The sequence below is a fragment of the Gavialis gangeticus genome, unplaced genomic scaffold, assembly GCF_001723915.1.
Source record: "Gavialis gangeticus isolate Ggan-Ray unplaced genomic scaffold, GavGan_comp1, whole genome shotgun sequence".
Lineage (NCBI taxonomy): Eukaryota > Metazoa > Chordata > Crocodylia > Gavialidae > Gavialis > Gavialis gangeticus.
Window position 1 is genome coordinate 44696184 of NW_017729030.1, and position 21675 is coordinate 44717858.

General features: G+C 41.6%; 1 protein-coding gene across 2 annotated transcripts in view; it reads right to left on the reverse strand.

Annotated features, from left to right (window-relative positions):
* Positions 1-21675, reverse strand: part of INPP4B (inositol polyphosphate-4-phosphatase type II B) — a 437109-nt gene that overhangs the window by 80803 nt on the left and 334631 nt on the right. For both annotated transcript variants that reach the window (XM_019522133.1, XM_019522134.1), the window contains exons 19-20: positions 18955-19095; positions 13856-13953 (exon numbers count right to left, since the gene is read on the reverse strand). In XM_019522133.1, coding sequence (XP_019377678.1) covers positions 13856-13953; positions 18955-19095 — 239 coding nt within the window. The remainder of the gene's footprint in view (positions 1-13855; positions 13954-18954; positions 19096-21675) is intronic.

The following is a 21675-nucleotide window of genomic DNA, read 5'->3' on the forward strand; positions in this document are numbered from 1 at the left end:
CTAGGACAAGAAAGAGAAGAAAAGAAAATGGAAAATAAATTTTTGAAATGCTGAAACATTTCTTGTTTTTATTTTCAAAAAGAACGTCTCAACTTTTTGGGTCAAAACAATGTCTTTGCTTACAAAACTTTTAAGAGATGAGGAAAGGTTAAAAATCCCAAAAGCTAAACAGAACAGTTAGTTCAACACGACAATTTTTTGGGGTAGGTTCCAATTTAAAATATAATTTTGGGTAGACCTAATATGATTGTTTCAAAAAATATCTCTGTTTAATCATGGGGCAGGAAAATACATTATTTGTACAGCTGCATTCCTCACACACCCAAATTCCCCCTTGAAGACACATCATTGGAAGACCATTAGTGACTAGGCAATTAAGTATTGGCCACTTTCAGTTATTCTAGTGCTTCATGTATCTAGGCAAAGAACAGCATATTTAACACCACCTTTTGTACTCATTAGTATTGACTAACAGTAGAGACAAATTCTGTCAATTTTTCCATATGTCTTTTTCTTATAGGAGTGAATAAAAGGAGACATTAGCTGTTAACATGCTTAAAAATATAACAATATCTTGGAACCAGAGAAAGCGTCATGAAACCAAACCTATTCAGATTACTTTATTTCCTTCAGGTTGGTAAATTGACTCATTTTGCCTACACTAAAACCAATCAGGGTGTTCCTCCTACTGCTGAAACCATGTTTTTTTAAAAATGGAGTGAGCCAAGTTTATTTCTAATTCACAGAGTAAAAACTAAAAGGTATTATAATGCAGGTCAAATATCCATTCTCCTAACCTGCCCACAGCTAGAATGACATCTGTTTGATCTACGAACTTTCATTTCTTATCTCTAATGAATGCTAGTTTCTCTCATCCGTAGTGCATAGTTGAGAAGTCATTTAAAAATACATAAAAAGAAACATGAATATGCTAAAAATCTCTTGTAGTTGCCTGATCCACATGCTACATTGCACCAATGGGAGACCAAAGAATATTGAAGAATGCTTTTAGAACTGGTTTTGTTATATTTTTTCTCATAATGTTATTGAAAATTACCTTCCCTGCATATCTGAAGATATAGTGTGTCTGCTTTTCAAAACTACAGCAACAACATAAAATGTTGTTCCTCAATATATATAAACTTGTATCATATTATCAATATTGAAATATTAGTTCCCCGATATGCCCTTTCTCCAAAACATAGGAATGATGCTTAATCTTAGTCAGACATGCATTTTTATTGAATATGGCAAGGTTTTTTTGGTTTTGGTTTGTTTCTAACATACAACATTCCTAAAATAAGTCATATCCTGGCACTTTTGACAGTGTTCAAATTCTGAAAATCTTTTAACAGTATTAAACTGACGAATCATTCTTGACGATTATAGAGGAAAATGACCCAGAATTACTGAATCCTGGCAGCTTCTCTTCTGAGGAATGCACAGTCTACAGAAATGACATGGTACCAAGGCAGAGATTCTTGATTTGCATGTGGATCCTGAGAATCTTGCATGCCACCCTCTGCTCAGGTTGGAGAGGAACATCACACATCAGTCTGACACAAGAATGGGTGCTACTCAAGTATCAACATGGCAATGTAAAACCATAGTGACATGGGCACTTCTGAATTCAAGTTGATAGTTCCTTAAACTGAAACTTAATATTCTTCCACTATACTATTGCCTTTGTGTATATTCAATCACATTTATTTTATAATAAGCATGTTACATTTGTGTACTGGATCTGGAAGTGGTACTGTATTTTGGGTCACAAATATACAACTCGATATGTTCCACCTTTTGGTAGGAATTTATTCCAAAACATATTGTCATCACTGATTATTTTCAGAGTTTAATAAAAATAACAAGTCAAAGGGATTGAAAAATGAAGTATAGGCAGGGGGAAAGATTTTTTTTTCCAGTATGATTTGAATTACGTTAGAAAGTCAATGAAGCAGAGAAATACAGCATGACTGCTCCAGATGGCTAATCTGTAGAGGAAATTTTGCAAACCAAAAGCAGTGTAAACTAGCAGAGTAACAGAAGAGGACTGAAGAGCAGAGCGACTGAGGACTATAGAGGCAAGAGATGGAAACTAATAGTGTGTGCTGAGTAGTTCCTAAAAAGCTTTCCCCCCTCCTCCCCCACAAATCCAAAATGCAATATAGAAATGAAGAGGCAGACAATGAAGCTCTGAAAATGGCAGTATATGACAGTTTTGTGAATATGCCTGTATCTAGTTATGAATTCCATTTGATTTAGCAATACTACTGTAACTTTAAATTGTCATTGTTAGGGACCTACCAAAATTGCGATTTCACAATTGTCACAGAAACCGAAATTTCAGGCAGCCCCAGTGAAAAAGCACAGGATCCGTGCTTTTGGCAGGATCTCTGGGAAAAAAAACCTCACTGAAAATAAAATGCTGGCTCCCTCTGGGGAGCCAGCAGTCCTTGTGGCCACTGCAGCCTGACCACACAGCCCACCATGGGGGAAGTGGGGCTGCTGACATGGCAAGATGACTGCCACCCTTGCCCCCTGCTGCAGATTGGCTGCAAGGGCTGTCCAGCATATGGCCTCCAATCGGTGGAGAGGGGTGGGGCCACATGATAGACAGAGCTTGCAGCCAATCAGCAGCAAGAAGCTGCCCCATTGGGGCCTCTCAGCCAATCAGAGGCATGGGGTGCCTGCTGCGCTCTGCCTGTGAAAACGGCTGCCTGGCTTGCAGTTTTTCTGGGAAATCAGCCAGCAACCACCTTGATTTAGATAGACCTAGTCACTGTGAATGAGATATCCATGTTGTAGCAGGATGTTGGCCCTTGGGAAGAAGTTATTTCTGAAAAGGTGTGACAATATAATCTAAGGGCAATCAGTATTGAATGGTTTTCACTTGTTTGACCAGAGGAATTTCTGCAGGCGGGACCTCTGCCTTTGGAGGGTCTCTCTCTTCAAAGAAGTATGCCTAGGTAAAAGGTGGAGCTAGAATTCCCTCAAGTTGAGCACATGGCTGCAGAGCTGCACTTTTATCCAGCTAACCACCTGGCCAAAGGGGAAGGGTCATTTTACTTTCTGAAAGAGAGTGGAGGCAACAGGGCCTTTGCCTTCCATAAGAACTTAAATCAAAACCCATGGATTCTATAAAAAAAGGGGGGGGGGGATGAGATTTGATATGGAGGGGGGATATCAGGTGTTTGTTGTTTTCCACAGACCTGTAACTCTTTTGTACTTTTTAAGAGTAAAGCATATACTTCTTTAAGAAACTCCTTTACTAAACCTGCCTCCTTGCTTTACTGCCATGTAGTAACTAGCAACACAGCTTAAACAACCAGGGAGGCTCAAGAGGGAACTTGCTTAGGTAAGCTGGGAATTCATTACGTCTAAGGCACTGCCTCCAGGGCAGCAAACATGATCCCAGTGCCAAAAGGGTGTCAGATGCAGGCTGTATACCTGGAGTGTGTGCCCAAGTGATCCAGAACTTGAGGCAGTGGTTACGCATGTGGGATTCAGTGGTTCAAATTAGCTCATGAAAAAGAGGAGTCTTTTTAAAGAGCAGGAGTGAACCAGTCTGTGACAGGATGATGTGGTCATGCTTCTTTGCATGGAATTTTTAAAATGTTGGAGAACTGGGACTTGTGAAGGCCAGAAGGATGGAAAAGACAACAGTGGAGGTACAGGGAAAAGGAGGCTATGGGAAAAATGGACTTAATTAGTGGCCTGGATGTTATTACAAGACTGGATAGAAGCAGAGGGGTGGAAGAATATATATGGGTCAATAATTCAGAGACAGCGATGCTTGGTAAGCTCTCCTCAGATAAGAAAATAAGCCAGAATGTATTTGGTCAAGACATGATGTAAACATTTGACAGGAATAAATGGTAAAAGGTGTTTAATAATATCTGCACCATTGAGTTACAGCTTATTAGTGTTTATATATACACATTTATATATACACACATACGCACACACATATATTATATATATATATATATATATATATATATATACACACACACACACACATTATATATATACACACACATTATACACACACACATATTATATATATAGAGAGAGGAACTAAACAACAGAAAGGGAGAAGGTAAACATAAAAAAGGAGAAACCTTTAAATCTTCATAGAGAAAGGGCTCTTGGAAAAAGAACCATGAGCAAAGATGGAAAATATATTGAAGTTAAAGAAAGTGGTGACTAAGGCAGATAAGCATTAGTTCTTAAATGGAACGTAAGAGACTCACACAGGTTTAGAAGTGGCCCTGGAAGATGGAATGCCATGAAATCTCCAAGTCTGTAATATGGCAATAAGGTTAGAGAAACTGAAAGTAATCAGCAGGAAAAAAAGAATCAAGTAATATGAGGATGACCTAGAAAAGGGCAGTTACATTTTGGCAGCAACATATAAACAGTAGAGATGTGTGAAACGGGCCATATTCGATTTGGATTCAGCCCAAATTGGGGACAGTGATTCGATTAGTTTTCCCAGATTCGATGCTGATTTGGAGAATTAATGATTTGGTCATAGACAGCTTTAAATGTTTTTTCTACATACCTCAAGGTACCAGACACGGCTCATGAATGGTGTGATGGTGGTGCAGATAGAGCATTCCACAGGAGCATAGGGGGATCCCCCGCATGCTTGGCGGTGGACCCAGAAGTGGACTGGAAGTAGTTCCAGTCCTTTTCCAGGTCTACCACTGAGATGCAGGGGACACCCCACCCAGGCTCAGCAATTGGCCATCCAGAGACCCCGGGTGCCCCTCCAGACCCAGGAGGCACCAGTTGCCAAGCCAGGAGGAGGGGGAGGGTCCCCCACACACTCTGTGGCAGACCTGGATGTGGACCAGAAGTGCTTTTGGTCCACTTCTGGGTCTGCTGCCGAGCTGGAAACACCCCCGTGCTCCCGTGGGACATTCCATCCACCCCAGCATCTCAGCATTCACGAGCTGCCTGGTACCTTGAGGTAAGTAGAAGAAAAACTTAAAGCTGTGCCTATGTCTGAATCACTGAATCTCTCCGAATAAATTCAGGGGGTTCTGATTTGATCTGGAGAAATTAAAGGGTCTCCTCATTTGATTCGGATTCAAAGATTCAGCCACCGAATTGGGCGAAATCTCTGCTGAATCCAATCAGCAACTGAAGCTTCACACAGCCCTAGTAAACAGATCAAGTAGCTTTTTATTTAAAAAAAAAGAAAAGATAAACAACACACACACACATATATGCACACATCTGGAGACAGCCTAGACCAAGATTAAGTAATAATTAATGTAGGATTAAAATAAAAACATAGCTTAAACAAATTCTGGAAGGGAAAAGATTCTGAAGCATAACTCGTCGTATAGAGATTAGTATATGCAAGACCAGAAGACAGTGAAAACAAGCAAAAAATATTTCCATCCATTTGAAATTAATGAACTAGCATATAAATCAGAAACTAAAAGCAGTCTGAGATCAACTATTCAGAGACATACTTACGGATGGGTTCCTCAGATGATGAAAAGTAGTAAGTGCTATTTGTATGAGAACTTTTTTTTTTAGTTATTTAGGTACAGGGGACATAACAGACTTTGGAACTCACCCAAGAAGGATTACTGAATACTGTTCCCCAACATGCTATCTGACCAATGTCATCCTAAATCAGCTAGCATTTTCTTGTAGATACACTGCTGTAGGGATCATGAAAAATTAACTTAATATACAAAAATGTGGAGTTCTGTGTGTGCATAGAAAGAATCCTCAATCCTGGCAAAAACATTTGCACCAAGTCAGGGATGACCTGCAAAAATGAAAGTCATGTGTTTCAAGATAAAACACATGGCTTCTTAACTTTACAGTAACTATATTTCTTCAAGATGTTCTGCACACAGGTATCCGATTCATGGTTTGTACAAACTTCCTATATAGAAGCACAGACTTCTTTAAGTAGAAACATCCTGAATTGGTTGCACATGCGTGCTGTTTTACACTTCTCCCGCTCTGGACATGAGGGGTAAAACAAGCCAAACTTCCAGTCAGGCCTGTCACTGCCCAGAATTCAGATGTGCACTGTGAAGAAGAGTGGGTCATGGGATCCACCTTAAAACCCCATGAAAAGATGACAATTTTATGCAGTGTTTCAGTTTCAAGTACTGCAGTATGCTATGTATTCAAAAGTATATAATACAAAACTGTTTCTTGTAACAATGAAGAATCCAAGGAAAATCTATACATGCATTGTATAAACAAATACTTCATTACAAAACACATCTGCTAGAACTGCTTCATGGATTCACTAAAAGGAAACTGCTTTGAAAAGTAATGGCCATATAGTCAACTGTAAAACCTATTAGTTAACCCCACTTTAAAATTTTAAAGTCTTACAGCTTTTATTCATAAACACAAATAATTTTGTTCTACACCTTTACATGGAATTCATGTTCCTAGTCATTTAGCTTAGAAAAGTTAAAAATTATTATTGATTCTCCAAAATTTATTTGCTGAACTTCTGGGATCTTCTTAAGGGTCAGTTTTCTCACAAAAGGTCCTCAAAAGTAGTTTATCTTGCACTTTATTTAGAAGAGATATTTCATCACATAGTGAGAAAACTAGCTGGAATGAGCTCGGGTGCCACCACGCGAGTACTCTGCATCTCTGCTATGGCACTTGTCTTCATAATGGCCAAGTACTGTGCACCTGTCTGGGCTGCTAGCACTCATACCAAATGTGTGGATGTCCAATTAAATTCTGCAATGTGTGCTATTGCTGGAACCATCAAATCTACACTAATCCACTGGTTACCAGTGCTGGCCAATATTGCTCCCCTAGACATTCACTGTGACAAAGCTGCGTAGAGAGGTTGTCCACATGAATGACAACCCAGACCTTCCCATCCACAGAGATTTAAAGAACCTCCAAGCTCACCACTTGGTCTCCCAGAAAGCTTTGTGGACACATGTACAAGCCCTTGTAGGCCATGATAGCGAAGCTGTGGTTACTTGATGCACAAATGGTGTATTAGGAGTTTTGCAAAATGTGATTATGGTAATCCTGATCAACCTATGGATCACATAACAACACTCTGCTCTCTATACAAATTTGATGATGACATCCTAGAGATACATTCCCTTTCCTCAAGAACATTAGACTGGTTAACTAACCTTAAACTGTACTTATAATTGTTGCTCCAAGTCAGCTATACAAAAGAAGAAGAATCACCATTTCTTCAGGATTAGGTACTTGAAAATTAGAATTTACTGTCAGGGACAGTAGTCTCATGCAGCCATTTGAAATGCTGAATGCCTCAGCTTGTAAACTATTCAGATTACTGCGGCATGTAAATAGTGGGTAAATTCATTAGTGAAAGACTACTTTCAAGCTAATGTAACAACTCTCTCAGTTTCAGGCAAAACAGGATCTCTTACAAGGTACTTAAGTTTCCATTGATTTTTAGATTGCAGAGATGTCTATTCCAAACATCAAAGTCAAGCTGTAACAGCCCAAGATGAAAATAATTTACTGATTAGCTGTCAAGGAAAAAGGAGGATTAACTTGAATTGTGCTAATTTCAGCAACTGTTAAAAATCTCAGCAAGTAAGAACCCACCAGCTTATACGGAATATAATTATGTTGTTATGGCAGGAAAGTGTGCACTTGCTAAAATTCATCACATAAACCCACAAAGCCTTGAGTCAAACCTGTCAGAAACCAGCAAGAAAGAAAATGCAAGCAGCAGTAATGATGACAGTGAGACTCCTAGAAAATGCTTCCAAGCACTGAGAGTTACTTATTGTGAATAAATTTTCTTTTTTTTTAAAAAGAACTTTGGTTACCTATTCACATTGATGCTCTTACAGTCTAAGCATAAGTGAGTCAGTGGAATATGGGGCTTGATTATAAAAGACACCAAGTTTACTGTTGAAAAGCTCATATTGAACATATTAGTTAACCTGCATAGGATTATCAGTGTACATCCTTTCCAATATCAAACCCTCTATACATGAAATAAATAAACAACTTTTATAGCACAAAAGTTTATTGACATGAGCTTGGGGTGGCCTTAGGAAAGCTGGTTGTGAATTACACAAGTCAGACTAAACATGTAACAACTTGCATTTATTTTTCTTTCTTCTTATGATAGCAATCACAATGTGCTAGTCACAGCCCACACAAGAAGAAAGACACAATCTGAATGTAAGGCAGTGGCAGACAAATTTTTTGGCAGGCATGCCACAAATTAAGCCCATATCTTCCCCTAATGCAGGGGCGGGCAAAATACGGCCTGTGGGGCCCCTAGAAAATTTAGTAAATTAATATTTATTTGCTCCTGGCTGCCTGCCAAAGATTACAGGAGCCAGAAGCAGTAGGACCCAGGGGGAGTCCACAGCAGGACTGAGCAGCCCAGTCCCCCCTTATTCCCAGCCATTTCCCTGCCCCTGCCCTGCTCCAGCACCACGTAGCTCCAGCTGCATCACCAGACTGTGGGAACATGGGGCTGCACCAGTACCCAGGGTGTATGTGTGTACGCACATGTGTAGGGAGAAGCAGAGAGCGCGCATGCGTGTGTGTGTGGGGAGAGGCGGCGTGTGTGTATGTGTGTTCATAGGGTGAGTCCCACATGCATACCCCACTATACACATGCACTCCCCTCGCACTGCCATACACGTAAGCACCCACACCCACACTCCCTCACACACGCCAGCTACCCTCTCCCATACACAGCTCCCGACAAATCCCATACCCACTTACACTTCACATATCTACACACCCACATGCTCCCTCACCCCAGAGCCACACCCCCTCCCCTATCCACCCCCCAAAGACACACCCACACCCTCCCCCACACCCCCAGTCCTCCACAATCCTATACTCACCCCAACATACAAGAATAAGACTTCATTTTAAGCTATTGTGTAGTACTTCCAGGGGCAAGAGGAGGGACTTCTGATGGCAAAGGTCAGGGATTAGGGGGCACAGCACCCGTCAAGGGGCAGGGCTACTCATGTGGCCCTTGACAGTTTGCCAAAACTTGGTATGTGGCCCTCCATCTGAAATACTTGCCCAACCCTGCCCTAAAACTACTCAGATCCTCCTCTCTTGCTTTATCTGCTGCTCCGCTTTTTGCTCCCTACTCAATCTGCTGCTCTGCATTCTGCTCCCTTCACTATCTGGCACTGTTGTCAGCTCCCTCATGTGCCACATACAGAGGCTGCCTGTGCCACAGACTGACCACCTTAGCCACATCCACACAAACATGGACATTTGTTTCCCTGGGGATGAGAAGCAGCATCACACATTGTGCTGCTGCTACTTGTCCCCAGGGAATGCCTGTGCCACGCACTCTCTGACACACAGCAGGTTACCCCAGGTGGGGTAGGGGAGGCTGGAGCCAGCACTAGGCTGGCCCCAGCAGTCTTACTTGGAGTCCCGGGGACTCCTGGGGCTGCAGTTGTGGTGATCCTGCCGCTCAGAGCCTAGCCAACAGTTGGAGTGTGGTTCTGGATGGTCAGGCTCCGCTTTTGGAAGAAGTGCTCTGTCCCCACATGCACCACTCTGCTTTTTTTTCTGTTCAGGTTTTTTTGACCCCGAGATCTCCTAGGATCAAAAAATCCCACTGTGCTGCTACCTTGCAGCATTGAGAACAGCTGAATGTGTGGTATGTGGCACCACAGACGTGTCTGCGGTGCCACAAATAGCACGACCATGCTCACCTGGATGCGCCCTCTGGTGTAAGAGACAAGCAACAAACCAAGAGACTATTTAGTCAATCATATTGAAAACCCCTATGCAACTGTCTTTCTCTCTTGCCAAGTTAGGCAAATAATCGTATGCTGGGGTTGTGATAAGAGGGGTTTGGGAGGCAGGAGCTGCAGTACAGGAAGATTAATAGCTAGTTCAAGAGCCATGTTCCAGGCCTGACATAAAAGAAAGTATGCTGTTAGATGTAAGAGGGCATGCAGTGACGTACAAAGGATTTCAGAACACAGGACAAGATAAAAGCAGTCAAGCACAGATGGGCAGAATTGAGGGGCTTTGACAATAAGCACCAAAACTTTGAACTTGATATAATGAAGAAAGGGTTAATATCTTTACCTATGCCACATGCTTACAGGAAAAAAGGATGTTTATAAAGAGATTTGTAAAAATTATTTTCTATTTGCACATCCCTTTTCGTGGAAGGCTGAATGTTGCAAGTGTGCAAAGTTGGAGGGTAGAATAAAAATTACAGCTTTGCCTGTTAGATTGTAAGCTTTTCTGGTAGAGGAAGTGACTCTTATTACCACCATTTTACATTCCAGTCATGTAGGCCACTTGTACATGTGATGAAATTGCTCTTTTTAGCGGTTTAATCCCATCACACCTTACACACATTGCATATTAAATGACTTTGTTATGTAGCAAACTAAAACACATCCCAATGTTTTTTAGTTTGCTATGAAACAAATTGCAGTGATATATCCATTCCTGGGGCCCCCGCAGCTCTGGGGCTGCTTGGTCCACCGACAGCTCGCTCCCAGGCCACAGGCAGGCTCTGCTGGAAAAAAAAAAGTGGTGAGAAGCTTGGTGGGCTTCCAGAGCCCCGTGCACTGTCCCTGCTGCCTTCCTGCCATTTGGGACCACCTGGGAATGGGTTGGCTTGCCCCAAAGGCAGTGAAGGAAGGCGGAAGGAAGGTGGCTGGAGAAGGCAGCAGGGATGGTGCATGGGGCGCTGGACTCTTGAGAAGGTTTGCAGAAGCTCAGGCTTGGTGGGCTTCCAGTGCCCCATGCACCATCCCGACCACTTTCTCCAGCCACCAGCACACCCAGCCACCCTCCTACTGCCTTTCTGCACTGCCCCAGGAGCAAACCATTCTATTCCTGGACAGTCCCAGGCAGCAGGAAGGCAGCAGGGACAGTGCATGGGGTGCTGGAAGCCCCAGTGGGGGGAAGGGGGAGTGGTAAGGATCCCACTTTATTTTTCTTTTCTGGCAGAGCCCGCACACCTCTCCCGTGGCTGTGGGGTGAGCTGCCAGCGGCGCCTGAGCTGCAGGGGGCCCAGTTCTTCCCTCTGCAGTGGCAGTGCCCCCTGGAGCCCCCCAGGCAGGCTGCTAGTGCGCTGGGTACTATTTTGCATAATTCTGAAAAACTGAAGTCGATAAAAATCATAAGAATGCTTAAAAAATAAACATCAATATTATCCATTGAAAGTGTTTAAAAAAACAAAACATTGAATTCTGCCAAGCCTAGTCATAATCTAAGTAGATGTGATGTACCAAGACTGGCTGGAGATGAGCACAGGCTCTGCATAAGCAATATGAACTACAAAAAGGAGAGAAGTATTATAACTTCGGTAGATAGAGAGGAAGGCAATTTCAGAGATATCATAACTGTATTGATATCAAAGGATACTTTTAAAAAATCTTCAATGTAATTGTTGTAGCTACATATTTCTGTAGTAATATAAATATAGCAAAACCATTGCAATTTTAATCCTAATTTGTTTAGGGTGACGGTTATAGTGATTCACCCTGCAGTAGTGATGCTCAACCTTTTCTCCAGCTGACTAGATAGGCAGGGATGGGTCCCTCTGCAGGCTTCATCCAGCTGGTGGTCTCAATCCAGTGACCAGAGCAGGTGCTTCGGGGGCCTATCTGCTGTGCAGAGGGGGCGGGGGGCAGCCTGGTTCTGATCCAGTCATGCAAGGGAAAGGGGCTTGGCCTGGTCCCAACCAGGCCCTGATCCAGGGAAATGGGCAACAGTGTAGCCTGGCCCAACCTGTCCAGGCAGAGGGAAATGGGGAGTGACCCAGTGCCACTGAGGGGGGACAGGCCAAGGCCAGTCATGAACCAGCAGCACACGGTGATGTGGCATGCCCTAGCTCCAAACCAGCCACAGGGAGGGAAATGGGAATGGCCCAGTCCTGTGCTCTGATCCACTGCACGGGGCATAGGATTTTGGCAGCAGGGAGAGGTGGCAGTATTAACTGCCATTGCTCTCTGCTGCTAAATTTTCCAACCCAAGGGGGACCCCATGGGCCAGATTCCAAGATTCTGCAGGGCTGCATTTGGCCCATGGGCTGGAGGCTTAGCACCTCTGCCCTACAGGAACATGCAGATGTAACAGTTACTTCACAATAGCTGATAAGCAGTCCGCAGCAGCAACTCCCTTTCCCCTTTTAAGAAAAGTTGTTTGTCCATAATCTAAGTATAAAAATATTATGGGGTTTTGCTATAACACATTCTAGAAAATCAGATATTGTGATTATTAAAAGGGAGAAAGTACATTTCATTATGATTTTTGTTTTCAATTTCTGAGAATTTTCAAATGAAAATGCAAGAAAACACTGACTTATAGAATCAGTTGGTGTAACAACTACGAAAATCTGTGGCATAGGAAGCATAAGCACAACACCAATTATTAGTCATACAGTGGGATCTCATGATGGGTGTATTACAACAGGATTGTTATAAGAGTATGTATGCTTCCAAAAGCAAAACTGATGGGTACCTCTAAAATACTGAGCAAGAATGTAACCTTTGAAACATACTAATGGTACATTGTAAGTTTAACCTGCATTGGTGGTTGGATGTCCCCAGAGGTTCCAGGTAATGGAGGCTAAATAGAAAGAATACATATTCATTTGTAGAGCTCTCAGCCCTTGAAAAAAGTGGGTAAACAAGGGATGAGACATAGAGGGCGCACCTACACTTTCAATTATGTGCTTTAGGTAATGTGAAATCTGTGTGCATTAAATCTAGGACCTCCATTGTGAGGGACTAGAAAAATGCACATTAGCCTATTTTAATGTACATTAGCAAAAGTGCAGTTTTTTCTGATGCTTTAATGTGCATTAAAATAGGCTAATGTACATTAAAGCACGTGTGTAGATGCGCCCAGAAGTGATAAGTAACTTTACCAACCTCAAAGTGACAAAAATATGGATTAGCATAATGGGGTTGGTATCAGAAAGAAAATACTACAACTGTTGAGTCCAGTGCAAATAATAATGAGCTTATACAAAGTCCTGATCCTGTAAACCTAAATTACCAAGGATGAGTCAGAAGGAACATAAATGTATCTGACGGCATACACAAAAGAGAGAAAATATTAAGGATGGTACAAGTGGATGTGTACAAGGGTAATGTTTTCAAATTGAGCAAAGGAGAATTATAAGGCTAAAACCTTAAGTGTGAGGTCTTTACATTGTGGAATAATCTCATAAGGATGTGATAGAAGTTTACATTCAGGTTATTTAAAATGAAGCTTGACAACACACTTGGAACATAATTTCAGAAATAATCCTGCTTTCACAGGACTAGATGATCTGGTAGATCTTTTCAACATTTGATTTAAACAATTAAGTATGCCCATGGTACTATATTTCTAACACACTATATCTACTTAGAGGGCCTGAGCTAATGTCAGCTGAAGTGAATGAGAACCTCTCCACTGACTTCACTGGAATTAGATTATCTGTATCACTCATTAGCTGTTTACATCTTGCTATGTATTCAGAAATAAACTGAAATGGATGCAAACTTCTATCAGGTATTTATGTATTAGTATTCTAAGTGTCCATTATCTTCTACTTAGATTACTGTGAACATATATTTTAGTAAGTCTGCAAAAATTATAATATACCATATTCTTACTCTGCTTGACCTTCTCCACCATCTTCTCTATTGCCTTGATCCTGCAAACTGTATTGCATGGGTTAACTCTTACTGGTTACTAGTCCCAGCTGTCTACTTTGTGGAGCAAGCTGGAGGACTAAGGGCTAAATATAAAGGTGATACATGCTAAATCTGTTACCATTTCACCACTGCAATGAATTATGGTACATCGCCTATAAAAGCCAGTTAGATTCTATTAATGTTATACTTACAATCAGGAGGCATTTTTTCAGTAAACAATTTGTAATATTCCTTAAGAAGTTCAAAATGTTCCTGGTTAACATTCTCTTGCAAAGTGGTATCTCCAAACCTAAAACACCACAGAAAAAAATAATAAATATAAAAACCATTCTCTAAAACAGGGCCATCCAATTTCTGAGTGACTGTGCCACACATCATGCAGGTCACACCCAGCTGCATGCTGTGTGGGCCACATACCACGCTGTGCTGCACACTTCCACCCTCCTCCCTGGCACAATGGGTGCACACCCACCCCTCCCTGAACTGTGGAAGCACCCTGCCCCACTGGCTGTACTGTCTCAGTGCCCCCACGTCCTGCATGCCATGCCACATGGGTCTGCTGTGCTGTGCTGCACCACATAGGGTCCCTGGGTCATCTGGAGCTATCTGCCTGCAGACTATTCAGTCCTGCCTCTAGGGCCACCCCTAGGGGTCAGGCAGCAGGAGCCAGAGAAGGGGGTGGGAGCCTGAAGACTCCAGTGGCAGCAGCTGTCAGAGCAGTGGTGGGGAGTAGCACCCACACCAGGAACCCAGGGTCCATATGGGGTCAACCATATGCCAGTTGGATAGACCTGCTAAAAACAGATAGTTTCGCATTCCATTGCTATCCCCAACCTAATCCAACCTCAACTATGCCTTCTGAATGTAAACACTGAACTGAATTTCCTTTTATTTTCCAATAGTTGTTCAAATAGATGTTATACAACAAAAAATTAAGCAACTAACCTCTGAACCTTTGCATTGCTCAGAAATATTACTTCTAATACCGTACACCTCTCCAACAGCAGACAAACAAACAAAAAAATCCACTTACTTACATACTATTAAAGCCCAAATCCTGCCACTCTGAAAAAAGCCAGAGTAAATCCATATTTTGTAAGGTTCCTCTGGATGTCTCAAATGCCAATGTTGCTTAAACAACATTAACTCTTTTATCTCATTTACTCGTGATGGTATTAATACTACTGGTCATTTACACTAGTGTCTAGCTAAAGTCAATGGACGAACCCAGCCGTGATGGAAATTATGTCCGACGGAGAAGGAATAAATCTGACAGGGCACAACAACAGCAGCACTCTCATCTGACAGAGCTGTAAGTTTGTTCATCAAGTTGGGATCCTTATGAACACTTAGCCTAAATTTCCAGGCATTCCTTCTTATATCTATTACTACTTGCCAATAAACTCTGTTCAATACTGTTGAATACTTCACTACTGAGACCTGCATGCTAGATAACTGCAATTTACAGCATTCAGGCAAAAACTACTATACAAGGTAAAAGAACTTCAGTCTTTCCACAATGCTGCTGCCCATTTTTCAGCAATATGGGTTAATGAGAAAATATCATGCAAGTGCTCATTTTCTAGGTTCTTCCAAGAAACGTAATCAACTTCAGGGTATCTGTTCTCATCATTAAGGATCTCCATGATTTTGGCTCAAGCAAGCTACCTAAGACAATGCTTCTATCCCCATAATTTCCCATGACAAGTATTTTGCAGAAACTACAGACTGTCTCTACCTCTAGAATGAAACTCTTAAGAGTGGAGATGGAAGAATCTTGGCAGTAAGCCCAAGACTATGGAACTTTCTTTTGGAAGATTTGAGAATAGCCTCAAGCTCAACTGGCTTCAGAATGACACACAAAACTTATTTTTTCAGTTGAGCTATTCCATACCAACTACAACAAAAAGAAAGAGAAGACTGAAGAACAAAGGAAGAATTATAAAGGGGGCTAGGGAACAGAGAGAAGTGAGAAGAAAATGGACTAGAAATCAGTGAGTCTGATGTGTGCTGTCATAATGTGTGGAAAGGTCTTGGCTGTTTGGTGATAAATGTAGGACAGAAACCCAGACAGGAATTGTGCGGTTTTCCACATAGCATACTGACTGACCTCAGTCACTGTTGCATCCATTTTTTATCTAGTTATTTTTAAAGAGCTCCACGCTACAATGTGTAGTAATAGTGCTGTGTGTGTAGTGGGTGAAATTAATTATGCACAAGCCTAGCTGTTTTAAGATTAAACTGCCGTACCATCATCCCTCCTGTCCATTGTTGCACTGTTGACACAGATCACAGTGGAACTATATTCTGAAAGTAGTGCCTATGCGTCCAAAATTTCTCTCTAAAGCCTCGTACAGGCATTCAGTTTCTTCAGGGAGAGTCACTGCAGGACTTTCCCAGGAGAAACCGTGAGTGTACAGATGTTCAGGCTTTTTCTCTCACAGTAAAAATGGCCATTCCAGGAGAAAAACTATCTGCAAACAGCTAGGGTTAAATCACTACCATGAGAGTTTCTCCTAGGAAAGCAATGTCTGTACATGCTGTGGCTTCTCTCAGAAGAAAACACAGCCTCAACACAGCGTGTCACTTGCAGGACTCTGCTACTCCAGCAGGAAACAGAACATGTCCCCTTCACTATCCCCACATTGTAATGCTCGCTGGGTCAGCCAATCAGGGCTGCCTTATACATTGCTGCCATCTGTAACCAGGCAGACTAAGGCAGCCTGTAGAGGATGCTGAAATGTGTGCACAAGCCCACCTGAACCCCCTTTCCACCTCTCCCAGCTTCACAGTGTCAGCACTACAAGCTCTCTACCCTTCAGGGTCTCAGTATTCAAATATCTATACATGCAGGTCTGGGTAAATTTCTCTGCCAGGAGAACAAACCTTGGAGAATTCCCCCAGATTATCTGACTGCATGTACACACCCCATATGTTTTAACTGCTCTGTCATATATAAAGTGAACAGAAGATTATCTGTGATGATAAATCATAAAAGGCTATACTGCATCTTAAAATTTTGTCCCATGTTCTGTATATTAAATCTATGCACGTCACTAAAATAGACATTAACCATAAATGTTCAGATGTTGAACCTTGCTTATCGTTTTCTTAAATCAAATATATTTTCAAACATGGTTCATTGAAACTGCATATGTTTAGTTCCACTGAAATAACATTTACAATAAACAGAAGATCATTTCTATTGTTATTAATGTTTCCTCTTAGGATTGTTATTCTCCTGCAATACTTACAGGTAACCTTTTATTGAAAAACCAGGCTCTGTGCTTCCAACCTTAATTTCATATCTCAAGCACAAGTGTTAAGCCCTAAACTTCAGAGACACCAGTAAACTCAGGTAAGAGTCTGAACTCTGGATGTCTCATATTTATATCTGTAATTATAGAACTGCTATTTCTCCATAGATTGATCTCACTGGATTTGCCTGATGGACATGTTGCCTTAACTTCTAATTTTTTTGCAGTATGATTTTCTTTCCTTTGTATACAGAAAAGAGCAGCACATCAATCATTTTATAAAATAGTACCATCCTGCTTGTCACTCAGTACTATAATCTGGTTGCCATTTTGACTCAGACTTCTTTCCAGGTATTCATGTGCAGGTAATTTCTAAATCCTGCCAAATTCTTTCTGCAAAATATTTCTGTCTCTCCAAATGGCTAAAGCTCTCAGCCAGGCTCTCATAATCTAGCATGCTGATTACAGCAACATCATTTCCCCTGGCCTTAGAAAGTGGAAACCTGCACTATTTGTATCCTTTCAGGATGCTGCTGTAAAGATCATTTTTGTTTCTTATTGATTTGCCTCCTGCCAGTCTCATTTGTATCTCTCCACTGGTTCTGTGTTCTCTATTGCACCAGACATAAAGGTTACTTTACTTCACTTTCAAGGTTTTTCATGACTTACTTTACCCAACCTAAACCCTCCGATTCATTACTAAGATGCTGAATCCTATCTTTGACTGGCCAATTATCCAGTGCCCAACTTGCTAAATTTTCATAGCAGCATCTTGTGTATCCTCCTATACTGTCCTCTCATGTTTGAGAAGAGTTCCCCATAAACATCCATTAATTTACCTCATTATATTTTTTGAATCCCCTTTAAAAATTTTCTCTGCTAGGATGTCTACAAAAAAACTGACAACAGATATACTGCCAGTATGCTAAAATCCCCATCTACTGGGACAACCAATAGTTTCTCACTACTTCCTTCCCCTTTTTCTCTGTCTCTGTTCATCTGTTCTTTCTTATCTCATATCTAGATTGCAGGGACCACCTTTTTGTTTGGTGTTTGTACAGTGCCTAATGCAGTGGGTCTTTGGCCCTTGGTTCCTAGGTCCTTCAGTTATAACAAACATGCAAACATAGGTAGGTCTGTATCTCCTTTCTGGCAATCAAAGACTGCTGGTAAGAAATAAGTAACATTTTTCAGCATATAGTGCATGTGGAATGGAGCAAATGGGTGGAGCTTCCTTTATTGGCAGCAGACTAATGATTGCCAGAAGATGTGTGGATACGCCCTCTCTTTGTCCAATTGTATATGTGAGCCCAGCAATACTAGCAGCAGGCATCTTGGGTTATTTGATGTGATTCACAGTTTTTCTCCACCTAGGTGGGTGAAACTGACTGGAACTGCATAGTTTGATTAGGCTGAGGCACCAAACTAGCTCAAGGGGTATATTAAGATCTTTTGAGTGGGCAAACATAATTAAGAATTTTAAGAAAATAAAACATCATTCCCTTGCTGCTATGACCCTATTGTTAACATAACCCATTACTACTTTGTTGATTCCCTTGGCTTATGAACCCTATACTATCAATTAATATGAGGAGTGTACCCTCCAAGGCCTGCAACCTGCTCACCTTTTTCAGCTTCACCTGTTCTAGAGAAGTGGTTTGGGAATTTTCCAAATGAAGCTTTAAAGAGCCCTATTCTGCTCTTTGATATACTTTTGCAAGGGTGAACTAGAGCTATACGTGCACATTCCAGGAAAAAAATGGGCTTTAGCGATATGAAATAGATGAGTTGATTTTCTTTTCTTTTCTTTTCTTTTTTTTTTTTGGTAACTTTTTTCATTATTTTGTTTTAGTTCATACCTTGTGGGTTTTTTTCTTTAACTTAATTTAGTAATATATATCATACTCATTGAGTTGGTACAAGGGCCAGTAATAACAAGGATCCCATGTTATCCAGTGTAAGATCATCAGGGTTATCACAGCACGCTCAAGCAAAAAACTGAATAATGAACCTTCCAAAAGGGACTGTCGTACCTCTCTGCAAGCGTTTGCTGTTCATTGATTCCAATATTAAAGAGCACTGGGTACACATGGAGCAGCTTTCCTTCTTTAATCTCTTGTGGCAGCAACTCAAACATCTTTGCTGGAAGCTGGACTTCTATTACATAATGTTCTCTATGGAAAGAACAGGAAAAATAAGAGATGGGAATTCATAGATATCACAGGAAAGAATGGTTAGATTTAGATATCAACTTTTCCACCAATTCCTCTCTGGAATTTTAAGTAACTTGTTTTCTGTTTTTAACAAATGTGTAAGGAGATAGAATCTGTAATTTAATTATAAAGTGTGCCTTGATAATGATTTCTTTACTAAAGTGAAAAAGGAATAAAACTGAAGGCAGTAAAAAATACAGAAAAATTTCTATCAATTGCTATAGAAGTATTAAGGAGAACAATGACAAATCTTCAAATGTAATATATCTTGAGCTACAATGCCATCTCTGTTCAGGAGGCACTTAAATTGGCCCAATTTTCATGCTAAACATTATTTACTGTTTCCTGTACCTAGGGAGGACCTTGGATGATATCCTGGTTCCAAAGGCAAATCCAGGTCAGAATTCTTCCATTTTGATTGGAAGCATCATCTAAATTAAAAGTGGCACTATGCAAATGTAAGGGATGGTCTACTACACAGATATGAATAATAGCGCAGATGAAATCATATAATGTGACAGCTTTTATGTTATGTCTGTACCTCCAATCTGATTTTGAGATGAACGTATTCCACCTTTTGTTTTTACTACTTTACAGTATTCTGTAACCACTGGTTGGATTCCAGTATGACACTTATATGAAGGGGCCTGGTGCTTGATGCCTGACTCCGAACAACAGAACCAGCAACAGGTCATCAAATCTGAACAAGTGTCTCCAGTGAACAATGGGTCTATTAAAAAGAGGGGCCAGGCTTAAAGAAGCTGATTCTCTTAGTTATTTCCCAAGGGTTTGGGACTGCAACCATGTGTTAAGGGTTGAGAATCTGGTCAGCAAGCCCCTTGATAACAAACTGGATCTGTATTTAAATACAGGGCCTGTCCCAGATTGTGTCCCTCTCTCTCACTGACCAAATATTAACAGGAAGGAGGACTGCAGAAGGAAGAAAGTTGTCATAGTTCTCCAAATAATTACACTATGATCTGGACAGTCCATATGGATGGAACTGAAGGAAGAGGATATGTAAGCTATTAAGTCTTGGAAGTTTTAGCACTGCTCTTAGGAGCATAGGACTGGTTGACCAAAGGGCACCACCATCCCATGCCAAGGTATGAAACACAAAGTCAGTATTCTAAGAGTGTGCCTACCCAAAAGGCCAGCGCTAAAATCAGTGTTTGGACTGTGCTCAGACATAGTGGGTTTGGAAGCACTTAAAAATGGGGTTAGGTCCATTTTATACAGGTGATTGAATGGATTCAGAGCTGAAACACATACTTTGCCTTGGATAACACAATAATAAGTTTGACTCAAACAAATCTGGTTTTATTACATATCGGATCTTCTGGACAGAGGGCTATTCATAAACAGCAGCACTGGCTGTGAACTTTCATAGTTTATTTAAGGGTCCCTCTACACATTACATATATTCTGCAATTAAGTGGGTAATTGCACAGTTCCTTGGAGATGAGATACAGGTGCAAATTAGCTATCACACAATCAAAAGTTCCAACTGGCTATAGAGTTAGAGCTTGAAAATGTGTATTAACTTTATAGCTGGTTGCTATAGAGTCTTAATTTTCATGTGCAGCAGGGTCTCCCTTGCTGCTGGGAGCCCTGTCAGCTGTTGAGGCTCCCAGCCACAGAAGTGCACCACACCCAGTGGAAAAACCCCAAGCCCTAGAGGTTGCAGCAGCCGTGGTCCCCAGAGTCCAGGGGTTTCACACACTGCCATGCTCTAGGGATCATGGCAGCTGCAATTCATGATGCAGGGAGTAGGATCACAGCAGGGGTTATGCCCCTGCCCTGGGAAGTGGGGAGAAATGATTCTCTGGCTCTAGCGGTTTCCCTACAGCTCTGAGGCAGGGGGATTGCCCCTGCAGTGATTCTCCATCCACAAGGGTTTCCCAGGGGTACCCCAATGGCTAGCAGCCCAACTCCCAGCCACAGGAACCTATTTCTTGCTGATGCTGGGGGCCCCCAGGATCGGGCTATCCTTGCACTGGCAATAAAACATGATAGGATCTAATGCATGATCCCACAATTGTGCCTCCTGCCATGCATGTGTGGCATGGTAGGAGGCACAACTGTGTGGACTGTGCATTAGATCCCATCATGCTTTTACCTGCACATACAGAGGGGGCTGAAGTCTCAAAGGAAAAAAAGAATGAGATAAGACTAATTTGGGCTTGCATTATTTGGCTTTCCAGTCTGCTTGTATAGCACATTCTTTACATACAAACTTTTTCTAGTGCTATTCATTCTAGTTCTGCAGGCTTCAATTACTGTTTACTGAACTTGACTGTCAAATACTGCTGTATCATTATCATATTGTGGCGAAGCACCATTGGGGTGCTTGCCACTTAGTTTCATAGTTTCTAGGGTAGGAAGGGACCTGAGTAGATCATCTAGTCTGACTCCCTGCCATGGCAGGAAATAGTACTGGGGTCAAACGACCCCAGCAAGGTGTTCATCTAACCTCCTCTTAAAAACCCCCAGGGTAGGAGCCTGCACCACTTCTCTTGGAAGTTGGTTCCAGATCCTAGC